This window comes from Lynx rufus, unplaced genomic scaffold, assembly GCF_022079265.1.
Source record: "Lynx rufus isolate CCGP_SWC_20201006 ecotype Redwood Valley unplaced genomic scaffold, mLynRuf1.p SCAF_4, whole genome shotgun sequence".
Taxonomy (NCBI): Eukaryota; Metazoa; Chordata; class Mammalia; order Carnivora; family Felidae; genus Lynx; species Lynx rufus.
The window spans coordinates 146,673,376-146,700,502 of record NW_025814856.1 but is presented as its reverse complement, the minus strand read 5'-3'; the positions used below and the strand labels follow the sequence as shown (position 1 = coordinate 146,700,502).

The 27,127-nt window shown below is 42.4% G+C and overlaps 1 protein-coding gene across 5 annotated transcripts in view; it reads left to right on the top strand.

Annotated features, from left to right (window-relative positions):
• UBE2H (ubiquitin conjugating enzyme E2 H) overlaps positions 1–26,347 on the top strand; it is a 104,187-nt gene extending 77,840 nt beyond the window's left edge. For 4 of the 5 annotated variants that reach the window (XM_047094471.1, XM_047094472.1, XM_047094474.1 and 1 more), the window contains 4 exons: positions 723–762; positions 2,223–2,275; positions 17,094–17,222; positions 21,998–26,347. In XM_047094471.1, the coding sequence (XP_046950427.1) occupies positions 723–762; positions 2,223–2,275; positions 17,094–17,222; positions 21,998–22,122 (347 nt within the window). In that variant the 3' untranslated portion in view covers positions 22,123–26,347. The remainder of the gene's footprint in view (positions 1–722; positions 763–2,222; positions 2,276–17,093; positions 17,223–21,997) is intronic. The other variant, XM_047094473.1, reaches the window with a different exon arrangement.
• Positions 26,348–27,127: the final 780 nt, after the last annotated feature.

The following is a 27,127-nucleotide window of genomic DNA, read 5'->3' as shown; positions in this document are numbered from 1 at the left end:
GTCTCTACTTGTTCTTCTAGGGATATATCAAAAAACTTGAATCCCTGACAGATGCAGCCATCTTACAGATTTTTCTTTTTTAATTCCTTGCCTCATTTCTTGGTTGCCCCAATTTTAGTCAAAACTGGGTTTCCTGGAATGAGTAGACTAAAGTTAAATATTTTGGTCACTGTGATGAAATCCTTTGTGGTTTGGTAGCGGTATTCCTTTAGTGTTTCAACAGCTTCATTCATGTTCCGCACCCAGTGTGGTGGTATGATACCGGTAACTGAGCTTCAGAAGGAGAAGTTTAAATGCAGAACCTCCAAATTTAGAGACTGAACAATAAAACTTGGGCGGGAAGTCAGGGTAGCTTTCTTAACTTGCTGATAAAAGTAATCAGTACTAGGTATAACCCACTTAGAACTACAAATTTTCTTCGCAAGTACCTTCATAGCTCAGAAAACAATTTCTCTTAATGATTATTTTGTATAAGAAGCTGCATTGCTTTCAAAGTTTGCTCATTGTTTTTTAATAGAACTCTGATAGAACCCTGTGTTTTAAGTAAGTGACACTGTCAGATCATATAGTATTAACAGTAACCAAACATCTAAGATTAAAAGTAATGAGTTATGGGTATCATCACCTTTTTCTAATAATGAAATTGTTTCCAGTACTAAAATACTTTAAAACGAATTGTTCTCTGGATACTTTTTGCTGCTAATTAACATCTCTTTTTACAGGATTCATGAATAAAATTTTCCATCCCAACATTGATGAAGCGTAAGTAACTATTTAAAAATGTTTAAATCTTAGCAGCAACTGCCCTTACTAGCATTCATCTCTCTCTCTCTCCATTATTTAAAAAAAAAAAAAAAAGAAGCGCCTCAATTATCTTTCTAGATTTTATCAACAGAGAGGACCATATGGTCACTTAAACTATAGAGTCCCAGGGATATGATATTTTAAACCACTTTAGTGCACATTCTGCTGTTGGGCTGCTTAGTTTTCCCATTGCCATGAGTAGGTCCTTTATTCCCCCCTGATACCCAGCTAGCATGTGTAATATTCCACATCTCTTTTCTCTTTGCATAGACACAATTCAGAGAGCTAAGTTTTCTGTATACAGATTCACTATTTTCAGCCCTTAAAGTGTTTCTTAGTTCTGGAGAGTAAAGCAAACATGAATGACTGTGGTTTCATTTCAGTTAATGAGTCTTACGTACCCTTTCTTTCCTTCTAATATTTTATTAGTGATATTTTAAAATGTGCCTCCTATTGTGTATTTCTGATGCTGTTTACAATACATGCTTTTTTTGTTCTGCAGTCTTGTCGTGGCTAAATTTTGCTGTTACACACACACACACACACACACACACACACACACACACACGAGGTATTCTGAACTCTGTGTGAGTAGGTTGTATACACACATCATGCCCTACTGCCTTTTTATACTTATGTGTATCAGTCATCCTAACAACAAAGATGTTTTGTTACATAAGCACAGTGTACTCGCTGGGTTCAGGAATTGAGTGTCAGTTTTAAGCTACTGCCACATTCCAGCAGTGTACCTTTTTGGCACTTATTTTCCCCCCGTAAGTAAAATATCCAGTCCGTGATCATGTATTGCATTTACTTGTTTCTTTAAACTACTTTAATTACACGTTTCTTTAAAATACTTTAATCTGGAATAGTTCCTCAGCTTTTATAAAGTTGACATTTTAAAAAAGAATATAGATCGGTTATTTTAAAGACCATCCCTCAATTTGGGGTTGTCTGATGTTTCCTCATCATTAGATTCAGAATACGTACTTAAGACCAGAAAACCACAAAGTGTAATTGTGTCCTCAGGCTACTGGCGAGGTACACAGGTTTGTCTGCCCCTGGTTGCCAGTGTTAATTCCAATCACCTGGTGAAGGTGTTGTCTGATTTCACCGTTGTATACTTGCTGATTTTTCCTTTTAATCTCTAAGGAAACAGTAAGACTTTGTATATATTCTGCTCTTCATCATACTTCCCTAATTGGGATGTTTTTTCCTTCCTTCCTTCCTTCCTTCCTTCCTTCCTTCCTTCCTTCCTTCCTTCCTCTTTCTTTCTTTCTTTCTTTCTTTCTTTCTTTCTTTCTTTCTTTCTTTCTTTCTTTCTTTCGTACTATTCTTGATAAGTAAAATTAGTTGCCAGGTACATGCAACTAGCTTTCTAATTTTTAAAAAAATGCCATTCTTTCCATCTGTTTCAGGTCAGGAACTGTGTGTCTAGATGTAATTAATCAAACTTGGACAGCTCTCTATGGTGAGTTTGGCCATGGAATATTTTTTAGAGATGTTGAGACACTGCCTAAAAAATGTTGTTTGCCTTTTCTTTGGTTTAAGATGTTTTGTTGGGAATGGGAAGGGATTAAGAGGGCCTGGATGGGAATGTTTGATCAGTGAAAAAAATATTTCCTCTCAAGTACAAACTTTGACTTAGCAACGGAAGTTTAAAATAATCTTGTGAGATTTTGAACTTAAGGTATAGTGATGTATATATGCAGACATACAAATAAACATGTAAACATAGGTGTGTGTTCAGAAGCACATTGTATACATGTTTACCTGTAATCCCTTTGACTTTTGGGAAAACTCCTAGCAATGTCCCTGTGAAGTGAGATGGTGCATTAACAGGTTTGGGGAGTCCTCTGTTTTGAAGGCCAAAACCTCATTATGAAGCCTTGCCTCAGTGCTGAAATCAACATCTCCTCTCTTATAGTGAACCAACCTGTGAATTGCACAGCTTTATGCAGTACAATACTCAGCGTCACAGAGATATGTAAGGAATATCAGGCCCTTTCTGCCTGAGCTTGTAACTTGGTTGGGGAGCTACAAATATGTGGAAATCTATGTAAGTTAATTAGGGATACAACAGATCAGTCTGTATTCCCCCACGTGTCCAGGTTGTCAGGCGCCATGGGCCTCTTTGCTCTCGTGCCCCCCCCCCACCCCGTGAGGCTTCCCCTGATGCTCCAGCAGCAATTGATCCCTGCACACCCCTACATTTGATAGCTTTTTGTGGCCCATTTTTACTTCTTACCTGTGAGTGTCGTTCATGCCTACTTTTTTGTGCCACTAGATTGTTTCCGGTCATAGGGGTCTCTGGGGTGCACGTCTGGTGTCCGTGTCCCAGCACTCCCTAGCAGAGCCTCGTACCCATATGCGGTGAAAGAGTCAGTGGTGCAGGCAACACACAGTCCCCAAGAGGTTCAAGAAAGTCACCTTAGGCAGGGCTTGACCGGAGGGAGCCTTTCTTACTGAAGAATTAGGAGACCTTTTTATTCCAGCCACAGTCTGCAGACTACTTTGCCAGACATCCCTGTACTAGGACGGTGCATGAGACTCACAGTGGAAGGCTGGTCACCAGCAGCACACAGTTAATCCTTCTTTCATGTTTTCTCCTCCTGATTCTGCCATTTAAGAATCATTTCCTCTGCCTGGAGTTACCCTCCCTGGTCTTTGTATGGCTGGCACCTTCTTTTCTCACCTCAGTCATCTCTCAGAGAAGCCTCCTTTCCTAGCTACTCCATCTAAAACAGCGTTCCTCCATAGCATAGCAGCCTGTTTTAAAAACCTGTGTTTAAAGCCAGCATTTGTTTATCGTTTATCTTATTAGACTGTAAGCTCCACAAGAGCAGGGGCTGTGTGTGTACACACATGTATACAAGTGCCTGAAACAGTGCCTGGTGTACAATAAGGGTGCAGATATTTGTGGGATTATTGACTGAATTAATCACGCCTAGTACTGTGAAACACGAGAATTTTAGGGATACAACGGCTTATGAGGAGATGAGGCAACAAGAAAGAACATATACTCTGAGGTTGGTTAAATGGATTCCTTTCAAGATGTGTTTTTGGTAAAAATGTCCCATGGCAGACTGCCTGGAATAGCTGATGTAATGATGTATTTTCTTAAACTGCATTCACATTTTAGAAATGTACATAACAAAATACTACGAGCTGGTTCCAATTACAGTAAAGTAAATTGGACTTCAACTAATTCTTTTACTGTTGACCAGAAAAGCTTTGTGGAAGAGACTTGCTGATTCTCAAGTACTTCACATCTCAGAACAGATTTTTGAAAAACAACAGCTTATTGAATTATAACTCACATACATGATATTCACCCATTTAGAGCATGCAATTTGATAGTTTTTAAACAAAGTCACAATTACGTACAGCTATCACCACATTCTCGTCAAAGAAGATTTTCTTCACCTTAAAAAAAACAAAAAAAACCCATACCCTTCAGCTGTCACCCCCTCATCCCCTTAACCTTCCTTCCCGAACCCTAGGTAATGACTGATAGTCTACTTTTTGTCTCTACAGATTTGCCTATTCTGGAATTTTTATAATGGAATCTCTGATATGTTGTCTTTTGTGACTGGCTTTTTTGAGTTCACATAATGTTTTTAAGATTCATCCATGTTGTAGCACGAATCAGTACTTCATACCTTTCATGGCCAGATAATATTCCATTTTACAGCTATTACGTCTTTATCCATTTGTCAGATGATGGACATTTGGGTTGTTTCTACCATTCAGCTGTTTTGAATAATGCCTATGTAAATGTTCGTGCACAAAAGTTTCTATGCGGGCATATGTTTTCATTTTTCTTGGGTGTGTACCTAGGAGTAGAACTGCTGAGTGACATGGTAACTCTGGGCAAACCTTTGAGGAAGTGACAGACTATTTTCCAAAGTGGTCGTACCATTTTACTTTCCTACCAGAGGGTGTTTGAAGTTCAGAACAGATTTGGAAGCAGAGGCCCAACGTGACTTAAGATTTATTTCATCACATGTATGGAATGTTGGTGTAAAGCATTACTTTGTGAAGCACTTAGTAACAAGGATTAAATTACATTGGTCAAAGTGAACCTTTATTTCCCTCTTACATGTGTATAAGTTATCATTAAGTGTTCTGTAACATATGAACATGGAGAACACTAACACTGTAGATAAGTGCAGGGACCCATGAAGGAGTGAGTGTAGTCAAAAATGTACTCAGCATGGGAGAATTGTTCTGACATTTTGCTCAGACCCAAACTGCTCCTCCAGAAGATTCAACATTTCTTTCATGGGCAGTTTTAGGAGCAGGTAATTACAATTTATTGTAAAAGTACATAGTAATGGTTGGCACCGATGACCTTGAAGTTTCTTTTAGACCTTCCTGATCCCTGAAATGTGAACTAAATTTTTATTACAAACCGCTAAAGACTCTGGCATTGGAGGTTAGTCTGTAATTGGTAAATTTGGAGTCATTCCGTCTCCTGCTGTGATTCTTGAGAGAATCTTAGTTCAAAGGACAAAAAACCTAATTTAATATAAAACAACGAATAGGAGAAAGTTGGCATGTTAATACAAATATTCAGCTGAAAACCAAAAGGCTTAGCCTGGCAACCAAAACTTGTCTCAACACCTCTACCATATAATATAGTACGGAGCAGGGAGTGACTTGTGAAATTTCCTGCAATTAACTTTGCCCCAAGGCATGCGCTGTGCAATGGATGTACATATTTGTAGTATAACAGCACTTCCCAGTTGAAACTTCAGATTTACACTTCTCGTAACCTGCTACCAGTCAGTGTTCTTGTTTCCAGCAGATTTAATCCTCTCGTCCCCCCACCCCCCCAAAAAAAAGACCATTGATTTCTGGTAGCCCATTTTGACTCATGGCCTCTATTGTCATTTGTTTCCCTTTGCCAAGTTTCCGTGCAGTTTGTTCATTCAGAAACTTAGAATTGGTGTGATTATAGTGTAATCACCCAGTAATTTTCAATTTTTTATTATTTAACCTTGCAAGAGAGCTAATTATAGTGGGTAATATGGTTAATTTCCTAAAGATGCTTGTCATCATATGAAGTCACTGAGTATGAAGTTACTATTGTTACTCTTGTGCCATTAAAAGGAGAGTAGCAGATGCCATCACAAAATTGATTCGTTTTGATTTCCTGTGTGATAACATCTTTTTCTTGCTTTTTTTGTATCCCTTCCTGCTCTTCCAGACACAATGATAAAAGCTCTGGACAATTTAAAATGCAGCCAAGGGGATCTGAATTTTAGTTTCAGAAACAACTGTAATTTTAAAAATTGATGGAAGGAAAGTTCATTAAGCCACAGGTAGCTTTTTAAGCATTCCTACTATTTTCCAGTTTCCCTTTTTCCCAAATATGTTTTATCCACAGTTGGCTTTTCTACCCACACTCTTGGAGGCCCCGGTACCGCCACCGCAATTCAGCTTTAATTTCTTTCCCACCGTTCTGGGCCATGCATTCTTGACCTCTGTCAGTTGTGTTTCTCTCCGGTTTAATTTTACTCATTTCTCAACTGACTTGGTAAATGACTTATTTTGTGGATTAAGTTGTGGACAAGTAAGGTCAAAGACAATTTTCTTATAAAATTGGGCAGTTTACAGTTTTATTCTTTCTCATCTTTAGGGTTGCTAGCCAATGGACTGGATACTCCTCTTATTTTGCTGGTGAGAAAAATCAACATTTGGGAAATTACTTCCCCTAGAGTCGTCTGGGGAGTCAATCACAGACAAATGAAGTTGCCTACAACAAAAGGAGTACTTCAGGGACTTTGAGATTAAAATTAGATAAGAGTGGGGCGCCTGGGTGGCGCAGTCGGTTAAGCGTCCGACTTCAGCCAGGTCACGATCTCGCGGTCCGTGAGTTCGAGCCCCGCGTCGGGCTCTGGGCTGATGGCTCAGAGCCTGGAGCCTGTTTCCGATTCTGTGTCTCCCTCTCTCTCTGCCCCTCCCCCGTTCATGCTCTGTCTCTCTCTGTCCCAAAAATAAATAAACGTTGAAAAAAAAAATTTTTTTTTAAATAAAAAAAATAAATAAAATTAGATAAGAGAAACGAAGTTTCTTTTACTAAGCATTTAGAACAATTTTAAACTATAAGTTTATTTAATAATACTATACTGTGGGCCTAATGAATTTAAGCTTTCTCCTGCTGGAAATATTTATTCCATCCCTCTTTTCAGTCAGGTAGCCTGTGAATCTTTCCAAACAATTAAAATTCTGGCTAAAGGTAACTGTGTCTCAAAATAATGCTTTGTGTTCACTAGTGCTTGCTAACTGCGTTTTCTAGCCACTTTAATGTAGCTGCGCAGACAAGAGATACATGCATTTGTCTGCATGGATGATTGGCCAACAACTAACATTTGAGAACAGGCTCGAGAACTCAGTATTGATCTGTCCATGGTGGAATCATAAACATCATCCTGCCTTTGGAACAGCTGGATGTCATTATAAGTCTCTTAGAGGCCAGGTAGAGCAGTTTCTTTCCAGTGCTGTGGGGGAAATGTCAACTGTAGGAGATAAAGAAACATGCCGAGTTTGGTATTTGATGGCTTCAACAGTACTTAGCTAGCTCCATGGTCTACCTCCTCTGTCTGTCTGCTTGGAGATATTCAGATGTGGTGTTGGTATGTGGCCCAAGAGATGAATTAACTATGCACAGAATTTAAGAATTGAATTTAAAAACTTGCAGAAACTCCTTAAAAAACCCCCATTCGTGTTCACTGGTGGTCAGTATCAGGATCATGGAGTGGTCAGGCTTTGCAGAGGGTAGGACATGAGCCAGGCTGTGGCCCTTCCAGAGAGACACAGCTATGTTCTAGCTTTTTTGAGGCTTCAGTTTTAGGGCCCAGTCGTGATGATACAGATTTGTTTTCTCTTCATTTGCTTGTGATCACTGCATAGAGGTAGTCTTTGCCATGTGTGGCCACTTATCTGGTAATTTCATGAAGATATCTTTGCTCCTGACCTCAAAGACAAACTAAATTATTATCTAGTAATTAAAAACTTTAAAAATGAGTTTTGGTGTGACTGTAAGAATACCAGCTAGCTAATTATACATTAATTGCCCTCATTTCTGAAAAGTTAATAACAAATCCTATTACTGTTTCAGCTGGCAGTCTTTTAAGGTAAGCAGGGTCCTACCAGGTTTGAATTAGGATGAATCCTCTAAAGAGCACCCGAGTAAGGCAGAAAGTGTTTGAGACCGACATGGCAACAAAGGACGTGTCTCTGGTGAACAGGAACCTGTTTTCTTCCTTCCGATCTCTAGCAGCGTTCGTGTTCTTCTATAGATGTCTACAGTTTAAGTACGCTGGGGGAGGGAACTGCAGTGGACAGGAGATGATTTTTCTAAGTCTGGCAGCGTGCCACAAAATGTTCCATGTTCTGTAACTACACACCTCTGGTTGGTGGCCTGGTGATCTGGCACTTAGCGGAATGTATCTGGTGTTCGTCCAGGGTTTAGTCCCTTATGTCTTTGACATTGCCCTTTCCAACATATAACCAAAATACCTGTTTTTACTTTGGAATACTTAAAAATTATAATGCTACCACTGGTGAGATTCAGTGTATCAATCGTATTGCAAAAAATTTTTGTTCATTAATTGTTATTCCTACTAATTGCACTTTGTTTTTTTTTTTTTTTGAAAGGTGTGAGGAGGGAAGCGTTTGGCTTTTTGCTTGCATGACCCTCTTCATAAGACCTTATTCTGTCTTTAAAAGATCCCCATGGACTAACTCAAGAACATTTGTAAATCTGATGAATTCAGACCTTTTATATATTTTATCCACATAAACACAGGAGACCCTCTCGGTGAAGTAATTGGATACATTCTTGAATTCATCCTCCAGCAGATTGGTGGCTTGATATATGATTCCGTTAGCAGCGTGTCAGCATTCAGTAAACCAAGTGTGGTGTGGCAAGCCTTGTGGCCAGCTGGTCCTGTGCCACGGCACCACAGGAAGTCTTTGTGGGGTGGTCTGCTTCTGCTCGCCGTGTGTGTGCCCTCAGAACAGCTGCAGGAATAGGTTTTCCTCACTGAAGTGGGATTTGAATTAGTTCTTTAGAGAATATTATTATTTTTTATTTAAAAAAAAATTTTTTTTAACGTTTATTTATTTTTGAGACAGAGAGAGAGCATGAACAGGGGAGGGGCAGAGAGAGAGAGGGAGACACAGAATCTGAAACAGGCTCCAGGCTTTGAGCTGTCAGCACAGAGCCCGACGCGGGGCTCGAACTCACGGACCATGAGATCGTGACCTGAGCCGAAGTCGGACGCTCAACCGACCGAGCCACCCAGGCGCCCCTAGAGAATATTATTTTTAATCTCGAAGCCATTTCTTCTTTAAGTCCACCTACCTATCTGAGGGCACTCCTCCTGAGCAGCGTTTTTGAAGTTTTCCTCAAGATGTCTGTCACCTTTTACGGTCCCTGCTTACCAAGTCCTGCACATAGAACGACTGCTTGAGCATAAGAAATGCCGTTCCTCAGGTTGAAGAAGTTTATAGGTTTCTGACTCCTCTTCGTTTGTGAGGGTAGAATTTTACATTTTTTAGTGTTCACAGACTGTAAGCAGGAGAAATTTAAAAATCCATCATTAATATTCCAACTTCTTAGGAGCTAGCTAGCTAACATCTATCAGTTAACCCAAATTATTAAATAAAGAAATCTGAAGATCTTATCTGCCCTGTTTCAGTCTGATAAACATATGACTACATGTACATTATATGTGTTTTTTATACATATAGTAGGTACCTTCTCGCCCCTACAAAAAAATAATTGAATGAAATGGATTTTATGGTTGGTTTTCCTCTGAATGCATATAAATTTATGACTGGCTTAGCAGTTTATGATGGATTAACTACAGTTGCATGTAAGATGAACAAAAGTCAATTAATGGGGTTTTGAAAGGTCGGCTGCTAATTTTCTCTAATAAATCAAGGATATGAATAACATGGTTGAAATTTTCCATTGATCTCAACTATTTAGCCATTAGCTTCAACCATGATGGCTGAAAGTCCATGGACAGAGATCTGTGTAAGTCCTAGAGAATCATTAGTTCTAGCCCACTAGAATCAACAATTTGTGACTTTTCTCCACATTTTTACCTCTAATTGTGAGTGGAACTTTTATTTTCTTCTTCTCAGCCCTGCTCCCTGTTGAATTATGGGACAGATAAATACTGTAAGGAGTTGTGGTTAACACAGTGAATTTCAACTTGAGAAGCCAGAGATCCTCCATCAGAGGGGAGGGGACCAATGAACTCTAAGTTTGTTTGGATAGCATGCTTCTGGAATATGAAGAGTTTGGAAGGAAAACAAGAGGGACTTGATCTTGATGGGAAATGACCTGAGTGATTGTTTTAAGGAAGCTTCTTTGGTTACAGAGGCAAGAGTTTGGAGCCTGGAAAGCCACCGAGGAGGGTGATTGCCCTGATCTGGGGTGGAATGCTACAATGGACTTGGTGTAGTTGCACACCAGGGAAAACAGAAGAACCAGAGCCGTTTTTAGACAGGTAGCGAGTCTGGAAAACTGCCCGAATACATGAGTAGTACATGGAATAAAGGAGGAAAAGGCGTAACCAAAGTCCTTCTGGGGGTTTGCAGCCTTAGGGACAAGGGTGTTAGAGTCTACTTAGGTATCAGGAAAAAAAGATTAAGTTTTCTAGGAAGTAATTTCAGGCATATCAAGTTTGATAAGACCAGAAATATAAACGGCTGATTAGAAAGATTTGGTAGTTACCAGCACAGACTTGTTTCTTTAAAATTGCAAGATGATGAGCTTCCCCGAGTAAGTGTGTATGGAGCTACTTCCAAAATTACAAACACCTCAGAGTTCACACTGCTGTGCAAATGAATGATGTCTTTCCGAGCAGATTTTTATTTATGTTATTTGGCTTTAAAAGGTCTTTAAAAGGGCTTTGGGCATGTGGGGGACAAGGAGTAGATTACAAAAGGGGGCAGAGGGATAGGTGGCCTTTGAGGAGAGGGGGAGTGGCTTTGATGATTCTCGACACCTAGTCATGACTGTGCGTGTATATTCATGGTGCTTTCTAAGTTACAGCATTTTGGGTGTTAAAGCTACAAAACAAATGAGTATTAGGCAAGTTAATGTCTCTGGGGGAACTGCTGCCTGGCGATTCTAGTTTCTGGTGGGCCAGACCACATCAAGCTTTGGGCATCCACAGGGTTTTAACCTGAAGATAGCAGCATGCTTGACCAAAGTTTTCATTTTAATGTTCAGAGGAAATAGAGGAAGAAGAAATAACTTTTGGTCACTGGTTTGTAAACAGCCAAGAATAAAACATGATATGTGATTCATCCCCTCCTGTGTTTTCTCTTCTAAGTCATGTACTGTCTTTTTGTGAGTCACCTGGAGTAGGGTGGCTTTACTTTAACTGTTGGTGCCTTTTTTTTCCCCCTGTGTGACTCATTTTAATTAACATGTATTCCTTGAGGGATACAGGTAGCTGAAATTTCTACTCTAAGAAGGTGGCGTATTTTTATAAATATTTTAGTCTAGTCCTTTGATGCCCTATGAAGCCTATTCTACAGTCCTTTTTAGTGATGTGTAATTCTTCCTTGTGAGGAACTGCAGTATTATACTTCCCTTTTTGCAGATGAAGAAACTGAGATGCAGAGAGGAAGAGACCTGCCCGAGGTCAAAGAACAAGTCAGTGGAAGGCCTGAGATTAGGCTTGTGGTCTTCTAGGTTTTCCATCTGTGGTTTGCCATTTTGCTGGAGAGCGTCTGGTCTAATGGAATTTACTAGTCTACCCGATGTCCACAGTGTGTTAGGTGATACACATCGCTGCCTCTTCTGCTCTAAAGCAGCCCTTTCTTGCCCCTCTAAAATGGATCCACTTTCTCCAACCGTCAGTTCAGAATACCTCCACCTGGAGGAAGTGACAGTGACAGCAGTGTGCAGGAAGGAATGCTTGAAAGGGTCAGGGAGTGGTTCCACTAGAGCCTCCTGAGCAACTTAGCTGAGAGCCCTGAATATTTTCAGAGAAACCACACGCAGAGGGCCCTCTTCCCATTTGTTCTCTATGGATATGGGTATATAGTGTAGGTAGTGTTTCCTGGCTATGCATTTCCATACACACGGATGCCAGCCTGTCCTAAGTCAGGGTCCGTGGGGTAGGTATGAGGTCTCAGCATGCATGTTTTGAAAAAACTCCACAGGTAATTCTGATGGACAAACAGCCAGGACCTAGACTTACCTAGGAACCATTGCTCTGGACCGAAGGGGGTAAATGGTGCTTCTTTTGATGAGAGATCAGTATGATTTGAGTGTTTTTAAAAATTAAATATGAATATAAATTACTAGTTTAAGTGCCTAAACTGAGGACTGAGTGTTCTAATATTGTTACTATAAGATCAGGCTGAAGAATCTGTCTTAATGGACTGCATTTTTATAAATGCTGATTTAGTCCAAAGCTCATCAAAAACCATACTTTTCAAGGTGGCTCAGAGTTAAGCATCTGACTCTTGATATTGGCTCGGGTCATGATCTCCTGGTCCATGAGATCGAGCCCCACATTGGGCTCTGTGCTAACAGTGTGGAGCCTGCTTAGGATTCTCTCTCTCCCTCTCCCTCTGCCCCTCCCCTGCTCACTCATGTGCTCTCTAAATAAACTTAAAAAAAAAAATACTTCTCTGGGATCTTTGGATTTCCTTGAAAAATTAAGGCAGCCAATAGTGGAGCCAGCTGACTATAATCTCTATACTGCGTAACCTGTGTCTGGCTCTCTCCCTTTCAAAAAGTAGAAGATTAATTTTTTTTTCATTTTTTTTTTAACGTTTTATTTATTTTTGAGACAGGGAGAGACAGAGCATGAACAGGGGAGGGTCAGAGAGAGGGAGGCACAGAATCTGAAACAGGCTCCAGGCTCTGAGCTGTCAGCACAGGGCCCGACGCGGGGCTCGAACTCACGGACCGAGAGATCATGACCTGAGGCGAAGTCGGCCGCTTAACCGACCGAGCCACCCAGTCGCCCCAAGATTAATTTTTTTTGAAAAGACTTTGAACTGTTATTGATTTATTATTATAATTATAATTATAATTATTATAATAATAATTATTCTTATTATTAAATTCTAGGGGAAAATATTCATTTTATGATGGATTTTTCCAAAGATGAGTATCTTTGTTTCACTCCTGGTTTGTAGTTCAGGTCTTTTCTGCCAGTATTTATCTTGAAAGACCATTTTTATCTGCAATTTGGTAGAGATGTTCTGTGGGGGAGGACCCTCTCAATAGTAATCACTCTGTCGGCCACTTTCAGGGTCGTGTTACTACTTTAAAATGCCCATAGCCACGGCATCCTGGTCTTTACGACCTGCCCTCTTTGCCTGGAATGGGCTGTGCACTTTTCCTTTTCTGCTCTTCTGTCTTACAGGTGTGACTCAGCACATCTGTAAAATGGATCAGAACTGTGTTAATGCAGGAGGACAGGAGAACGCAGGAAGGTAGAACAAATAATTGAGGGTCCTTTTACTTGTTGGGAACAAATACCTAGGCAGAGCCACTTATCGGTAGCTTGAGAAACTTAAAAGTAGTGGGGAAAGGGTATAAAAATCCCTTCCTGGAACACATGAAACACCTAGTTATGAAACATGTTGTCTGCCATATTTCTCAAGTCCAAAAGCACTTCTGGAAGTTACTTAAAGAGAATAAAAATACACTTTTTTTTTTAAGGTTTTTGTCGTTGATAGGAATATTCAGCTGCTAATCTTTATATTATATATATCTATAATCTTTTTTTAAATTTTAAAGCAAGAGCATGGGGGGAGCAGGGGAGAGGGGCAAAGGGAGAGGCAGGGAGAGAGAATCTTCAGCAGGCTCGTGGAGCCTAACATGGGGCTCGATTCCACAACCCTGGGACCGTGACCTGAGCCTAAACCAACAGTCGGACACTCAACCTGCTGAGCCACCGAGGCACCCCAGCTGTGCTAACCTTTTTGAGTAGCACCTATAATGACGATGCGACAGGAGACCTCCCAGGTCACCACATGCGGATATCCGTGAAGAGCCGTGGGCTACTTTTCTGTGATTGAGCTACTTGAAAACAAGCACGTTGCTTCTGTGAAGTATCAGACAGTTCAGCCACAGAAATGCCTTAACATTCTCTGCTTAGATCATTCTACTGGCCTTGAACTTGTGAGAAGGGAACACTTTGAGGTAGGGGGTGGCCATCTCTGAGGATATGCAGTTTGAATGCCCAGATGTGGTAGCTCGTGCGGTCATGAAAATTTAGACAGCGTTCATTTCATCTACCGACAAAGGCAGCATGGTAGATAAGCCCAGGTTTGAAATCCGCTCTTTGGACAAGTTGCATAACCTCTTTGTGCCGCAGTTTCCCCATATGCAGAATGGAGATGGTAATTAGCTCTTTGGCTGCAGTGAAACTAAGAGTGTACATGTGAAGTGTTTACCAGGGCCTGGCTTGTAAGCACACTGGCTGCTACCATTCCTGTTACTATTATTAGTGTTGATGTAACTCTTGTTAACTCTTCTCTGGGATCGTGTTCAGTTTGTAAAACTTCCACACCTTGTTTTTTCTTCAGAATTTATTTACCTTAATTTTTAGACTTGTGTTTTATTTAAACATTTCAAACATGCAAAAGTAGAAAGGACACGCTTCTAGGAAAATGCCGCTTTTAAAGGTAAAAAAGCAAAGTGTCACTTGAAGTGTGAAAGTAGAAGTCGTAAGCCTATTGCCTTAAGATGACTTTTTTAAATACTTTTATTATATGTACTGTACATACTTCCAGTTCTAGACAAATGCCACTTTATGGACTTTTTCCTTCCATCATTACAGCATAAATATTTTCCTCCTATTTTTTATTCTCTGTTTTTCTCTATCTCTCTATCAGCCTTTGAGCTTTGAGTAGTTTTCAGTTGGTTTATCGACTATGTTGATGTTGCTTCCTTTTTTTTTTTTTGTTGCTTCCTTTTAAAAAAAAAGTTGTAAGTAAGGTAACAGGGAAAACCTTATTGCAGGTGATTGGGGTTACCTTGAAAGATTATTTCTGTTTTGCTCTTTTGACTAGGAATCTCTGCACTCATTTCCTGGTATCGGAGAATCTTATAATAACGCTGTTCTTTGGGAAGTTAGTCTATTGAAGGTGACATAGCTGCAGTCCATATAGTAATACCAAGGCCCCATAACTCGGGGTTCAAGATGAACGTGCTCTGTCAATACCTGCTCCCCGGGAGCACACTGTGCTAACTGTCCTGGGACTGTCCTTGACATCACTATCGATACCTGAACTGTCCAGTGTGGGGTCTACTTGTCATGTGTAGTTCTGTAAATTTCAATTAACTAGAATGAAATAAAAATTCAGTTCTTCAGTCCCACCAGCCACAGTGCCTCAACAGCCACATGTGGCTAGCAGCTACCATATTGGACAGCGCAGATACAGGACATTTTCATTGTTGTAGAAAGTTCTGTTAAATGGTGTGGCTCTAGCTTATTCTCCCAGCTGCTCACTCTGTTAGGAAGCCTTACGCTGACAAGGAAGATTTGTCCCTTATCCATAGGGTTTTCTAAAGCAGAGGATGACAAACATTGGCAGCCTGGTTTTTGTATATGAAGTTTTATCGGAACACAGCCACCCCCATTTGTTTACCTATTGTCTGTGGCTGCTCTTGAGCCACAGTGGTAGAGCTAAGCGTTGAATAGTTACAACAGAGACTTAATGTGGCCCCCAGAGTCTGAAGTATTTACTTTGGCCCTTTATGAAAAAGCTTGTCAACCCCTTTTATCTAGACCAGGATTTCTCAACCTCAGCACCGTTGACATTAAAAAAAAAATTTTTTTTTATGTTTATTTTTGAGAGAGAGAGAAAGAGAGCAAGTAGGGGAGGGGCAGAGAGAGAGGAAGACACAGATCTGAAGGAGGCTTCAGGCTCTAAGCTGTCAGCACAGAGCCCGAAAGGGGGCTTGAACTCTCGAACCGTCAGATCATGACCTGAGCTGAAGTTGGATGCTTAACTGACTGAGCCACCCAGGCAACCCAGCACTGTTGACATTTTGGCTCAGATAATTATTTGTTGTAAAGGGATGTCCTGTACATTGTAGTATGTTTAGCAGCAGCCCTGCCTCTGTCCGTGAGTGCTGGTGGCACCACCTGTCCTCCTCCCCCATCCAGATGTGACAACCAGATTTTTCTCCAGACGCCAAATCATCGCTGGCTGAGAACCACTAATCTAAAGTGATTTGGCTTTGACCAAACGCTCATTTAAAATACTGCATAAGAGTGCTCACTCTAAAGGGAAAGAAAATACATGAAAAGAGCAGAATAAATGAAAGAGTAGTTTTTATGCTATACTTTAGCATTCCCTCCAGAAAGAGAAATTTCTCTACCAAACGGGGTACAGTAACTGGCGCAGGGCAGAGAGCTGGAAGCGCTAAGATCACACTTCACGGTCTGTGCACTGAGGAGCAAATGGACTGGAGTCATAGCATCACCGAAGTGGTGGGAACGTGTAGTTTATTTCACAGGTTTACAAGGCCTGTTCCCTTTATAAAACACTGTGTGACTGCAGGGCTCTTGTTGACTTTGCTGTGTGTGTAAATGTCATGTGTATACCTGCCACCTTGTGCTGCATGTGGCAAGACGGGAGTCAATAAATGTTTACTAAAATGACTGTTAATAAATTCAATAAATTGATATTTCTCTGCCTTACAATTATCTATGATTTTAAGTGGTCTATGTAGGTTCCTGCCTTCATCAGCCAGAATAATTGAAAAACTGGTTATAAAAAAAAAAAAACCTGGTTGTATTTATGTCCATTAAAGCTGATGAGAATTGAATTAAACGTCAAGGCATATAAAGTTCTTTGTAAGATCTGGTGCTTGAATACTTTTCAGAGCGGGGATTTTCAAAGCTGTAGAAAAAGGCGATATTAAGAGATACTCATTTTGTAAGAATGTTGAGTATGGGGACACACATTTTAATTAAACAAATGTACTATTTCTGAATTCTTGGTTTAAAATGTGGAGTGAATTAGAACTGGGACAGTTGCCTTTGAAAGCAAATATCAGGTACACCTTTTTTCTGATTCTTCAAATTAAAATGAAATTAAAATTTTTTCAATTGGTGTTGAAAGGAATATGTGATATAGGTCATATGTATAAGAGAGCACACTTTTATGGAAAACTTCGATACGGTTATTTAGGAAGATAAGCAGTTTTGACTACTGAATTCAAGTAAATTTAGGAGAACTTGTTTTTTCTATGTGTGACATATTTCTGTTTGTTTTTTCAGATCTTACCAATATATTTGAGTCCTTCCTGCCCCAGTTGTTGGCCTATCCCAACCCCATAGATCCTCTCAATGGTGATGCTGCAGCCATGTACCTCCATCGACCAGAAGAATACAAGCAGAAAATTAAAGGTAAGAAGGCAAATGGTTTCAACTGGAGACAGAAGTTCTGTCTTTGGGGCTTTGAGATCATTAAAAGAAAAGCCCTTAGTTACTGAAACAGGCCTAAAAAGAGACTGCCGTCTGGGGGCCGGAGCAGAGCTCACTAGCCCCTACAGTTCCGAGGGTCATGGACACCTCGGGAGGCTGAAGGTCCCAGCAAGGAGGAAGAGGAGAGAGAGAGCAGAAGGGAGGATGAGAAAGCAGGAGGCACGTGTTGGGCGCTGCCAGAAATCCCTGTGGATACCCGTGCAAAAGAACTTCAGCCTTCATTTGCTTCCTCTTGTCTTGTAAAATTAGGAAGTTGGACTGGATAGTAAAGTATTAACTGAAAGGCATAACCTCACATTTGTTTCCAGACAGTGTCATCCTGGCCCCTTAGGAAAGCAGTTAACTGGCAGTTGAGAAACGCCAACTTTATCCTTATACTTTTTTTTTTTTTTTTTTTTTTTTGGTATCATGTTACATATTGAATTAAGAAGACCCAACTGGCTTCTTTTCTTGGCCCCGTACTAGTTTTCTTTGACTTTGGAGACTTTACATCTGGGCCCATTTCTTATCTGCTGCAGATACCTGGCCCCAGGGCCCAGTTTTCTAGTAAAACTTGAAATGTGCTGTTTGAGTTAGAAAGGTACCAGTGGCAGTAGCTCTAGCTTGCTCATCCTTCAGGAGGTAAAACCCCGCTTCCTCTTTCTTAGCTTACCTGCTAGTAAGACGTGACGTTCACGGAAACAAACTTACAGTTTCGAAAGAACCTCTAAAACTCCACAGAGGTTTTCTGGTGTTCGTTTTTACCTCACTGTGTGCTTGAGAACCTTCATAGTGAAGAGCCTAGATAAAGTCCCCCCGCCCGCCCCCCCCCACCCCCCCCGAAAGGGAAGGAATTCAGAGTCCATGAAAGTAGGCCTGCTCTGTAACCAGATGGCAGGCCTTGGTATCACCTAATTTTGAGCGTGACTTGCCCATCTGTATAGCAGTTCGGAATGTCACCTCCTGCCAATTGTGTGTCCCCTGTGAGGTCCGTCTGCAAGAGGTGGCAGTAGAAACAGTTTATAAGAGCCTGGACTAGATAGGCCTTCACTCTACACCGTGTAGGTATGAGACAGGTGCGTTTGAGGCTGTTTTTTGAACAATAGCTTACCTTTTCTTTGTTTTCTCCTCCTGCTCTGATCTCTGTCGGGTATTGTTTGGTACTTTTGTTGAGATAATTAAGTCTCAAGTATTTTGCAAATTAAAATCTAATTTATGTAGCAGAGTATCTGTAAAGCCAAATAAACCTGTATTTCAAGGAAAAAAGAGCAGTCCGTTTCAAGCAGATAAAATTCTATTACGAGACTCTATTAAAATTATGGCATAGGAATCACTTAACCATGTCTGCAACCCACAGATACCTCGGTGTGGAGCGGATTTCTATGGTTCGTACATTCATTGTGCCTCAGCACTTTAGCACCATTCCTGTTTTAGTACAGACCCGCTGTAGTTCCAGTTACAAAAGAAACCTGATTTACATTTTTATTTCAGAATGACAAGCTCTAGCTTTTAGGGCATTTTAGCTTGCTGAAATGTCAGTGTTGGCTATCATTTGTCTTCCTTCGGAATCTGAAAATCAGGGCTGGAAGAACTATCCTAATTGCTTAGACTCACTCCTCTGGCCCCCAGCCTGTTGGTCTTCCTCTTCCTCCTGGGTTTCCTCCACCCCTAGCCTATCAGAGGCACCCCCGTTTCAGAAGCCTTTTTCAAAGTTCTCTCTCCCTTGCCCTAAACCCCTGAGGTCTAGTTTGTGTTCCCTCCTCTACTGGTAATCTGTGAACTCATTTCTTCCTAGTCATTTGGACCCTTCTTAAGACCCATTATCCTGACTTCTCTGCAGCTTTGGTATTTTGTCCCTTCCCTTCCTGACAGCTTTTCTCATTCCATTCCTAAACATGGTCATTCTCTTAAGAACCAGTTCTTCAGCCCTCTCTCATCCTCAGTCACCACTTGGGGAGCTAATTCACCCTTCACAGCTGTAGATACTTCCCTCCAAGTAGACGATTTCCAAAAGTGTGCCTAGATGTGACCTCTCTCCCAGGCTGCCTTACCAGACATTTCCATGCCTAGCCTTAGAGGTCAGGGTATGTAACCTTTCTTACCATGGATATTAGTCAGCATTCATATATAGTTGATGCTTTTTTTATCAGGTAAATATGAACTGCCTGTAGGACAGACGGGCACCAGTGGAGCTGTCTAAAGATGGGGCACTCTCTGCTTAAAACCTTGACTGCGTGGCACCTTGGCCTGCTGTTCAGGGCTCTCTCTCACTCTGTGTGATCTACATCTGTGCCTGCACTCCTAAATGTATCAATATGTGACCATCAAATTGGATGAGTTTCAGATACCCAACTATCTATTATTACAATACATATTACAGTATACCCTATTTCAGGGAAGTTTCAACCCTACAAAAAAAACAAAAACGGAACAGAGTAACTTAACCATATACCCACCATACAGCCTATTACAAGACCTATACATTTTGCCTTATGTGCTTCAGCTACAAGTGTAGTTCTCAGTGTTGCGTTTTACCATCCCAGCCACTTCCTTCTCCCCTGTGCTTCCCCCCTGGAATGGCGTCTCCTTCGCTGCAGCTGACAGTTCCCTCAAGGGTCAGCGCACGCGTGCCTGCCTTCCTGGCTCTCAGAGGCTGGAGCCCCTTCCTCCAGGCTTCTCTCCGATGGCACTTGGCAGCAAACTGCTTTTATCTGCGTCTTTGTCTCCTGCTCGTCACTGACCTTGCTCTTCCATTTTTCTATCTCCTGAAAGGCCTTGACCTATTAAGCACTTAAAACATATTTGTTGGGGCGCCTGGGTGGCGCAGTCGGTTAAGCATCCGACTTCAGCCAGGTCACGATCTCGCAGTCTGTGAGTTCGAGCCCCGCGTCGGGCTCTGGGCTGATGGCTCAGAGCCTGGAGCCTGTTTCCGATTCTGTGTCTCCCTCTCTCTCTGCCCCTCCCCCGTTCATGCTCTGTCTCTCTCTGTCCCAAAAATAAATAAAAAATGTTGAAAAAAAAATTAAAAAAATAAATAAATAAATAAAACATATTTGTTCCCTTGAATATACTGAAGAGAGCTAATAAGTATCACGTTACAGTGTCAACAATGTCAAAGTGCAGCCACTTCTTTCTACAAATGAAGCAAAGGAACTGACCCACTAGAGGGTAAAAATAAAATTTCTAAGACTAGTAAACCGTTCTGTCTGCCTAAAAGATAAGGTAAGTTCTTACCTAGTCAGGAGCTTTTGAAACCTCATCTCCGCATCAAGCTTCATTATGAGGAATCCGTAGGGCTCTAAGTCAGAAGTCTGCAGACTTTTTCTGTAAATAGGGCCAGATTTGGCCACATAGAGTCTCCGTCACCCATTCTTTTTTTTCTTTTTAAACAACCCTTTAAAAATATAAAACAATAGGGGCGCCTGGGTGGCGCAGTCGGTTAAGCATCCGACTTCAGCCAGGTCACGATCTCGCGGTCCGTGAGTTCGAGCCCTGCATCGGGCTCTGGGCTGATGGCTCAGAGCCTGGAGCCTGTTTCCGATTCTGTGTCTCCCTCTCTCTCTGCCCCTCCCCCGTTCATGCTCTGTCTCTCTCTGTCCCAAAAATAAAAATAAATGTTGAAAAAAAATATATATATAAAACAATAGTCCTCGCTAGGCCCCTGCATTACATTATTCAAATTTCCTTCTCTTCCTCTCGTGCTATATCCCTGCAACTCCGTAGGAAGAAAAACAAAGCATAAGGACGTGAGGATGTGTTTCTCTCCTGCTGGCATTCTGAACAGGGTTCTGTCTTGTCTCTTCGTATCATGTGTGAGCTATTTACTTAAAAACAGTGTGCACTTCGAGTTTTTAGGAACAAGTTTGTTTGCTTGTTCAGCAGCTCTTAAAATTTTCAGCCAGCAGATTCAGCCTAGACTACAGCAGCATAAATCTTCAGGTAAATAGTAGATGATAAAGTCACTCGGGTGAGCCGTGTCTCCAGATAGCAGCTCATTCCTGAGCAGATTGAGAGACTGTTTTACCAGCTGCTTCAAAAACCTGACAGGCAGGATCTGTTTAGACTAAAATCTATTCTTAAAATAATAGATTTGGGCTGACTATAATTATATAACTGCAAGTCTAAAAATGATGGGGGATTTCCTTATAAATTACCATGGAATCATACCTAGTCCTGTTCTACCTGGGAGGTGAATAGTTTTATTAACACGGAGATAAAGAGAAAGCGTGAGGTTCACGTTTCCCCAGTTCTGCAAGTTTGGAGGAGTGCAAGCACGTGGACACCCCAACAAGGCAAGAACGAGGGCGCCCCGGCAGCAGAACCGGAGGCCGGTTCGCACCCACACCATCCCGGATGTCTGCCGGCTCTCCCGTGCCCTGCGGCCAAGACCCAGGGTGGCCGGCTGCCTTGTACACATCCACCTGGGAGGTGATGGCCCAAGGGAGTCCTAGGATGGAGATTCAGATTTCTGCAAGTCAGGTTCCTGCTTTGCCTCCCTTACTAAGGGGGCAGAATGCACGAACTCCAAAGACGTCTTCCGAGGGATTTTCCCTTTAGTTTTTAGTGACCATAGGAACTGGCCTCTTTTCTTCCCCCCGCCCCCTGGCAGGTAAGGAAAGCTCAAACTTCCCTGGGACTTCGCCAGCTTGGGGGTCACTGAAGCGCGTGCCTGCCTGCTCACTACCCCTGTGTTTTCTTTCTCCCCACCCTCTGTGCAGAGTACATCCAGAAATACGCGACGGAGGAAGCACTGAAAGAGCAGGAAGAGGGCACCGGTGACAGCTCGTCGGAGAGTTCTATGTCTGACTTTTCGGAAGATGAGGCCCAGGATATGGAGTTGTAGTAGAAAAAGCACCTGCTTTTCAGAAAGACTATTATTTCCTAACCATGAGAAGCAGACTATAATATTCATATTTAAACAAAGCAATTTTTTTTATTACTAAACAAGGTTTTTATGAATAATAGCATTGATATATATATATTATATATCACCCTTTAGATCTTGATTTCCTGGTCATTTCTCAACCTGAGGTGCATAGCATATCCCCACATTCCATTTTGGTAGCAATATGCGGTCCGAATGCATGCATTCATAAGTCCATTTGGCCAAGTCAGCCTGTGTGCTACTGAACTGTCGAAAGAAACAGCCGCTCTGATAGATAGACGTGAGTAAAAATAACAGGAAAAAGTGGCTTCTTTTATTGATGGTTCCAAAGAAACAAACCAAACCAACCAGCTCTTGGACGTGAACATAGAATATAGCGCTTTTTCAAAACGGTCGGGAGGAACTGGGCGGGGAGGAAGGCCTGCACCTGCTGTGGGATCACCTAGAGCCGCCACGGCAGATCCCCAACCGCTCCTTCCCGGGAAGCCTTGGTGGCCCCGTTTCCGCGGAGTAACAGTTTAAAACAGGGAGCTAATTGGAGTATTGAAACCTAACAACAATTTTTTGACTCTGGATTTTAAGTACATTTTTATATGTAGATTCCTGCCCTTCTCGCTACCAGGCCCCGCAGCCGCAAGTGTTTTGCTTTGGAGAACCTTTTGGAAGTGTTTTCTGAACCTGATTCTTTTTCTTGGGGGTAGAGCTTATAATCCATACCTTTTTGAGAGGACAGGACAGGAGGAGAAGAGAAGTTGTTTCGTCTCATCCAACACGTGCAGAGTCACATCCCCATCCTGTTGGCCACTTTGGGACTGCTACCCTGGACTGAGAGCTTTAATTTGGAGGGTGGTTGTGGGTGTTTTTATGTTGTTGTTGTGGTTGGGGCTTTTTTTTTTTTTTTTTTTTTTTTTTTGGTGTGTGTGTGTGTGTGTGTGTGTGTGTGTGTGTGTGTGTGAGAATCGTGCTTAGACAAGGTGCAAATTTAATCTTCACCAAGAGATGGCCTCCTCCTTGGGCAGCCACTCAGTGGACCATTAGACTCGCAAGAAGACCCGTCTGGTGGCTGTGACTCCTGGGTGCTCTCGTTCATGTTTTGGGTTTGTTTTCTCTTCTGCTGCCGCTCTTGGCAGCGGCCTGGTCATCATCTGCTTGTGGGAGTGGGAAATGGGTATTTTAGACCCAACACACATTCTAAATTTAAAATGAGTAATAATTGGAACAAATAAAGGTCCTTGTACCCAGAGTGACTCTGCATGGGAAAAAAACCGCTGTTTTCAGAGTGTGACTGGATAGGAGGGAAGATTCGGAAATGCGATGTGGTAGAACAGGTTTTGAAGGAGGAAAATGTTCTCTCCTGTAAGCGTTAAGAGGAAATCAGACAGTTGAAAATGCCTGCTAATCAGATGTTTGCTCAGCTAACCATAGGTCCAGGTTGCCGGCAGGGTTTTCTTCAAACAGGAGTGTTGCCTGCTGAATTTGGAGAACTTTAGACAGCAAGTCTGTATCCCTTTTTTGCCACAACCAATAGGACAATAGCAGAATTAGCCAATCCTAAAACTTTCTCAAGACAATTTTTGAGTGTCCCACAGGGATGATTTTTCTTTCTGATGTGTGTCTTAGTTTAGAAGTGCTAACTATTTCACAAGGTTTGAGTCAGTGAGGTTGGAAGATACCCTGTCTTTTTTTATTCAAAAAGCACAATCAGTCTTTTCTTTAAAAAGCTATATAAAGTACAACTTGCTCTTAGCATGATTATTTTCCTAAATAAAAGACAAAGAATTTACTTATGTTAATTACGGGCATGAAGCAAAAGGTTTCCTTAAAAAAGACATTTTTTTTAAAGTGCAGTTATGTAGGGCTGTGGTTAGTTAACCGTACTGAGTTATCTATCTAGCATTTGTGGCTTGTTGGAGGGGTAGTGTTAACTATTTAACATGGAATGGTGTGCTTTAACTCTTTTCTAGCGCGTTGTCTTCTCATTACTTTGGGGGAGGGAGGGTCTCTGCTGGCACTAACCTGCTTACCTGCTGAATTAGCAGCTTGCTTGTGCTATAACCGTTTAAATTGTAGGTGCGACTTAGGGTAGGCTTTAAAGTGCTGGGTGGTGATTTGAGTTCAAACAATAAAAAATTGTATTTTTTCAATATTGTATAAACAATAGTGTTCTAATTACCTTTCAAAAAAAATAATAATGTCCAGATAATAATTGCTTTTAATCTTGTCAAAAAAAAAACAAAAAACAAAAAACAAGCTAGTAGAGCCAAGTTTAGGGGAATGTGTGTGAGCCACAGCTCTGCTCCCCAACTAGATCCGCTTTTCTCGAATAAAAAGACATCACAGCTCCCCGCCGACGGAGCGCTCTGGCACTGGGAGCCTGGTGGTGTGGAATTCTCAGACGAAGACGTGTTGGGGAGGTTGCAGGGCTTAAGGAGCAGATCTGAGTGTAGCATGGCTGTAGCATGTGTGCGTGTGTGTTTGTCCATCCAAGTCTGTCTGATGAAGATGTGATGAGGCTCCCTGTTAGCACAAGGAGGCTCCTGGAATTGCTACCCAAATCACGCTGTACCCTCTCATTCTGTGCAAATCTGTCCTTTCTGGGCGCTCACCTTGGTCCCGTGCATGTTTTGGGCTCTGTGTGGGGCTTTCCCTCTCCTCTGAGAAACCGGTTTTTGATAAGTCGGACAGAATCCCTTTCTATGCTAACTTTTGTCCCTTCCTGTACCTGGGAGAGGGAGGCTGGAGGCGGAGACCATGCTTCTAGGTACAGCGGGAGCTAGAAGGAGGCCTGGCTGTGAATCAGAGGACTCTGGGCCCCCAGTAATAGATGAGATGCAGTAAGGCAGGGGGTGTCACGGCACCAAAAGCTTTTCCAGGTTTCCCATCATAATGCTCAGAAAAGCACCCAGAGCCCCTCAGAAAGGCTGAACATTATTGCTTTTAAAGGTGGTGGTCGTAGGTCGGAGTTGCTTCTGGCAGGTTCCCTCCCTTTCTTAGCGTACCCATGGTTCATTCTGAAGTCTTACCTTGTGGTTTGACCAGCGCAAGCCATCCTCTGCCCCTGTTCAAATGGCCGAGCTCAAGCTCGCGCCAAAAGCGACGAGCGAGGTGGCCGCAGCCCGCAGCACGTGACCGCTGCTGTCCTGCAGCCCCAGCGCGCGGGCCTGGTGGGTTGCATTCAGTGGTAGCCAAGCTAGATGCTGGCAGTTTGCTCGTGTGCTTTCAACCTTCTCGCCTTCCCTGAGGTTCCTGTGCGGTTTCAACCAGCATTTTATACTAGTGAGATCGTTACCAGAAGTTGCCGTATCTGTCTCCAGTACCTAACATTGTTCTTCCACTTGAGAAGCCGTTCTCATTGCCAACTGGCTGATCTAGGCTCCTGAGGAGTGTCTCCCCTCGAAACGCTCTCTCGAGCCCTGGTCGGCCTTGGCCTGACACTTGCTTTTTATTAGGCCTCCTGTTATGATGGCTGAGAATCATGAAAGACAGGTCCTCTGCTAGCCTTCATGGGTGAAGTTTCTAGACCCCAGCTTTCTGGGAACCGGTGTTTGATTTTGAATGGCAGACGGCCCTTCTATGTTCTAGGGACTCAATTAGAAGAGTGAAAGCCATTAACAAAAGTTAGCAAGAGTTCTTTTTTATTTCATCAACTTCCTAACCGGGTTCATAGCCGCCTTGACTAAAATCAAATCCTTTCTGATTGGGCGCAAAGACCTGCATTTCTCTGGACTTCTAAATCCATGTTCCTATTTTCTCTGGCCACTGAACACCTTGGTGGTTCCGTCAGGGATTGGCGTGGAGGCCCCTTGGGGAGGGGGAGTTAGCGGCCCTCGGCTGTTCAGGTTCTCCACGCAACCTGAGGAGGGGCCAGGACTCCATTCAGCAAATACTGTCTTGGCTGTGGGCTTGGGAAGAAATGGCCATTATTTACTGATTGTATTTGGTACATATTGTGTGATACTTGAAGAGATAAAAGGGACTTACCAGCCCTTAATTGAAATCTAAGCTTTTTATCGCTTATTTTTTTCCTTGCCCTATCTCCTCCCTTCCACCTTTTTCCTTGCATTGTGATGATCTAGCGGGCACTTCTGTCAACAGGACAAATGCCTCCTCTGACTATAACCTCTTAATAGTTGTGTATAATGAAAACTGTAAACTTTTTTAAATAAAATGTGTATATACCTTGGCAAATGGCTGGACTTTGATCAATAAGATAATAGCCTCCATGACTACTTTTAAAAACACTCTCCCTGTTCATCTGATGACTGAGCAGCAGAAGTTGGCTTTTCCTTTTTCTTTTTCTCTTTTTTTTTTTTTTTACTGAGAAGCTCCCCCCCCCACCTCCCCCCGCCATTGACTGAGAAGCTCTTACAAAGGCAGATGACTGGATTAGTTTGGGAAAGGAGTGTCGCCTTTATAGACAGTAGGAGGCCCCCACCTCCGCGGAGTCCTCAGTGCCTGGAGTAGCAGGTGACTGATGACTACAAACAGGGCTGGCTGTGAGGCTTCTTCACAGCCTTGAAGGCCTTGAAAGGCCATGTCTTCTCGAAGGTCTTGGAGCCTAAAAGACCCCACCTGCCCTCATGTGGATCAGCACACATGGCTTCCATTTTGCTCGTCAGCCCAAACCTTCTAGACACTGTCAGCTAATGCCGAGTGAAGGGTGTCCACTTGGCCTGGAGTCACAGGCAGTGTAGCTTCCTGCTGCCTAAACAGGTGCCCCGCTGTGCCAAATGCCACTGTACCCCCCCCCGGAAGGGGTGAGGGAAGGGTGGGCACGGTGGGCTTTGCATCAGAAGGGGAGCCCTGGCGCAGCATTTCTACTCCTTTCTAAAGCATGCGCCCTCAATGGCCACCAGGTGGCGATGTTGCCTAGTCTCCTGGAAAATGGTCTTGTGCCGGATTTAAGACAAAGGGAAGACTTGGTCACATGCTTTTACTCCCCGAGCCCTCTTCTGTTTTCTTC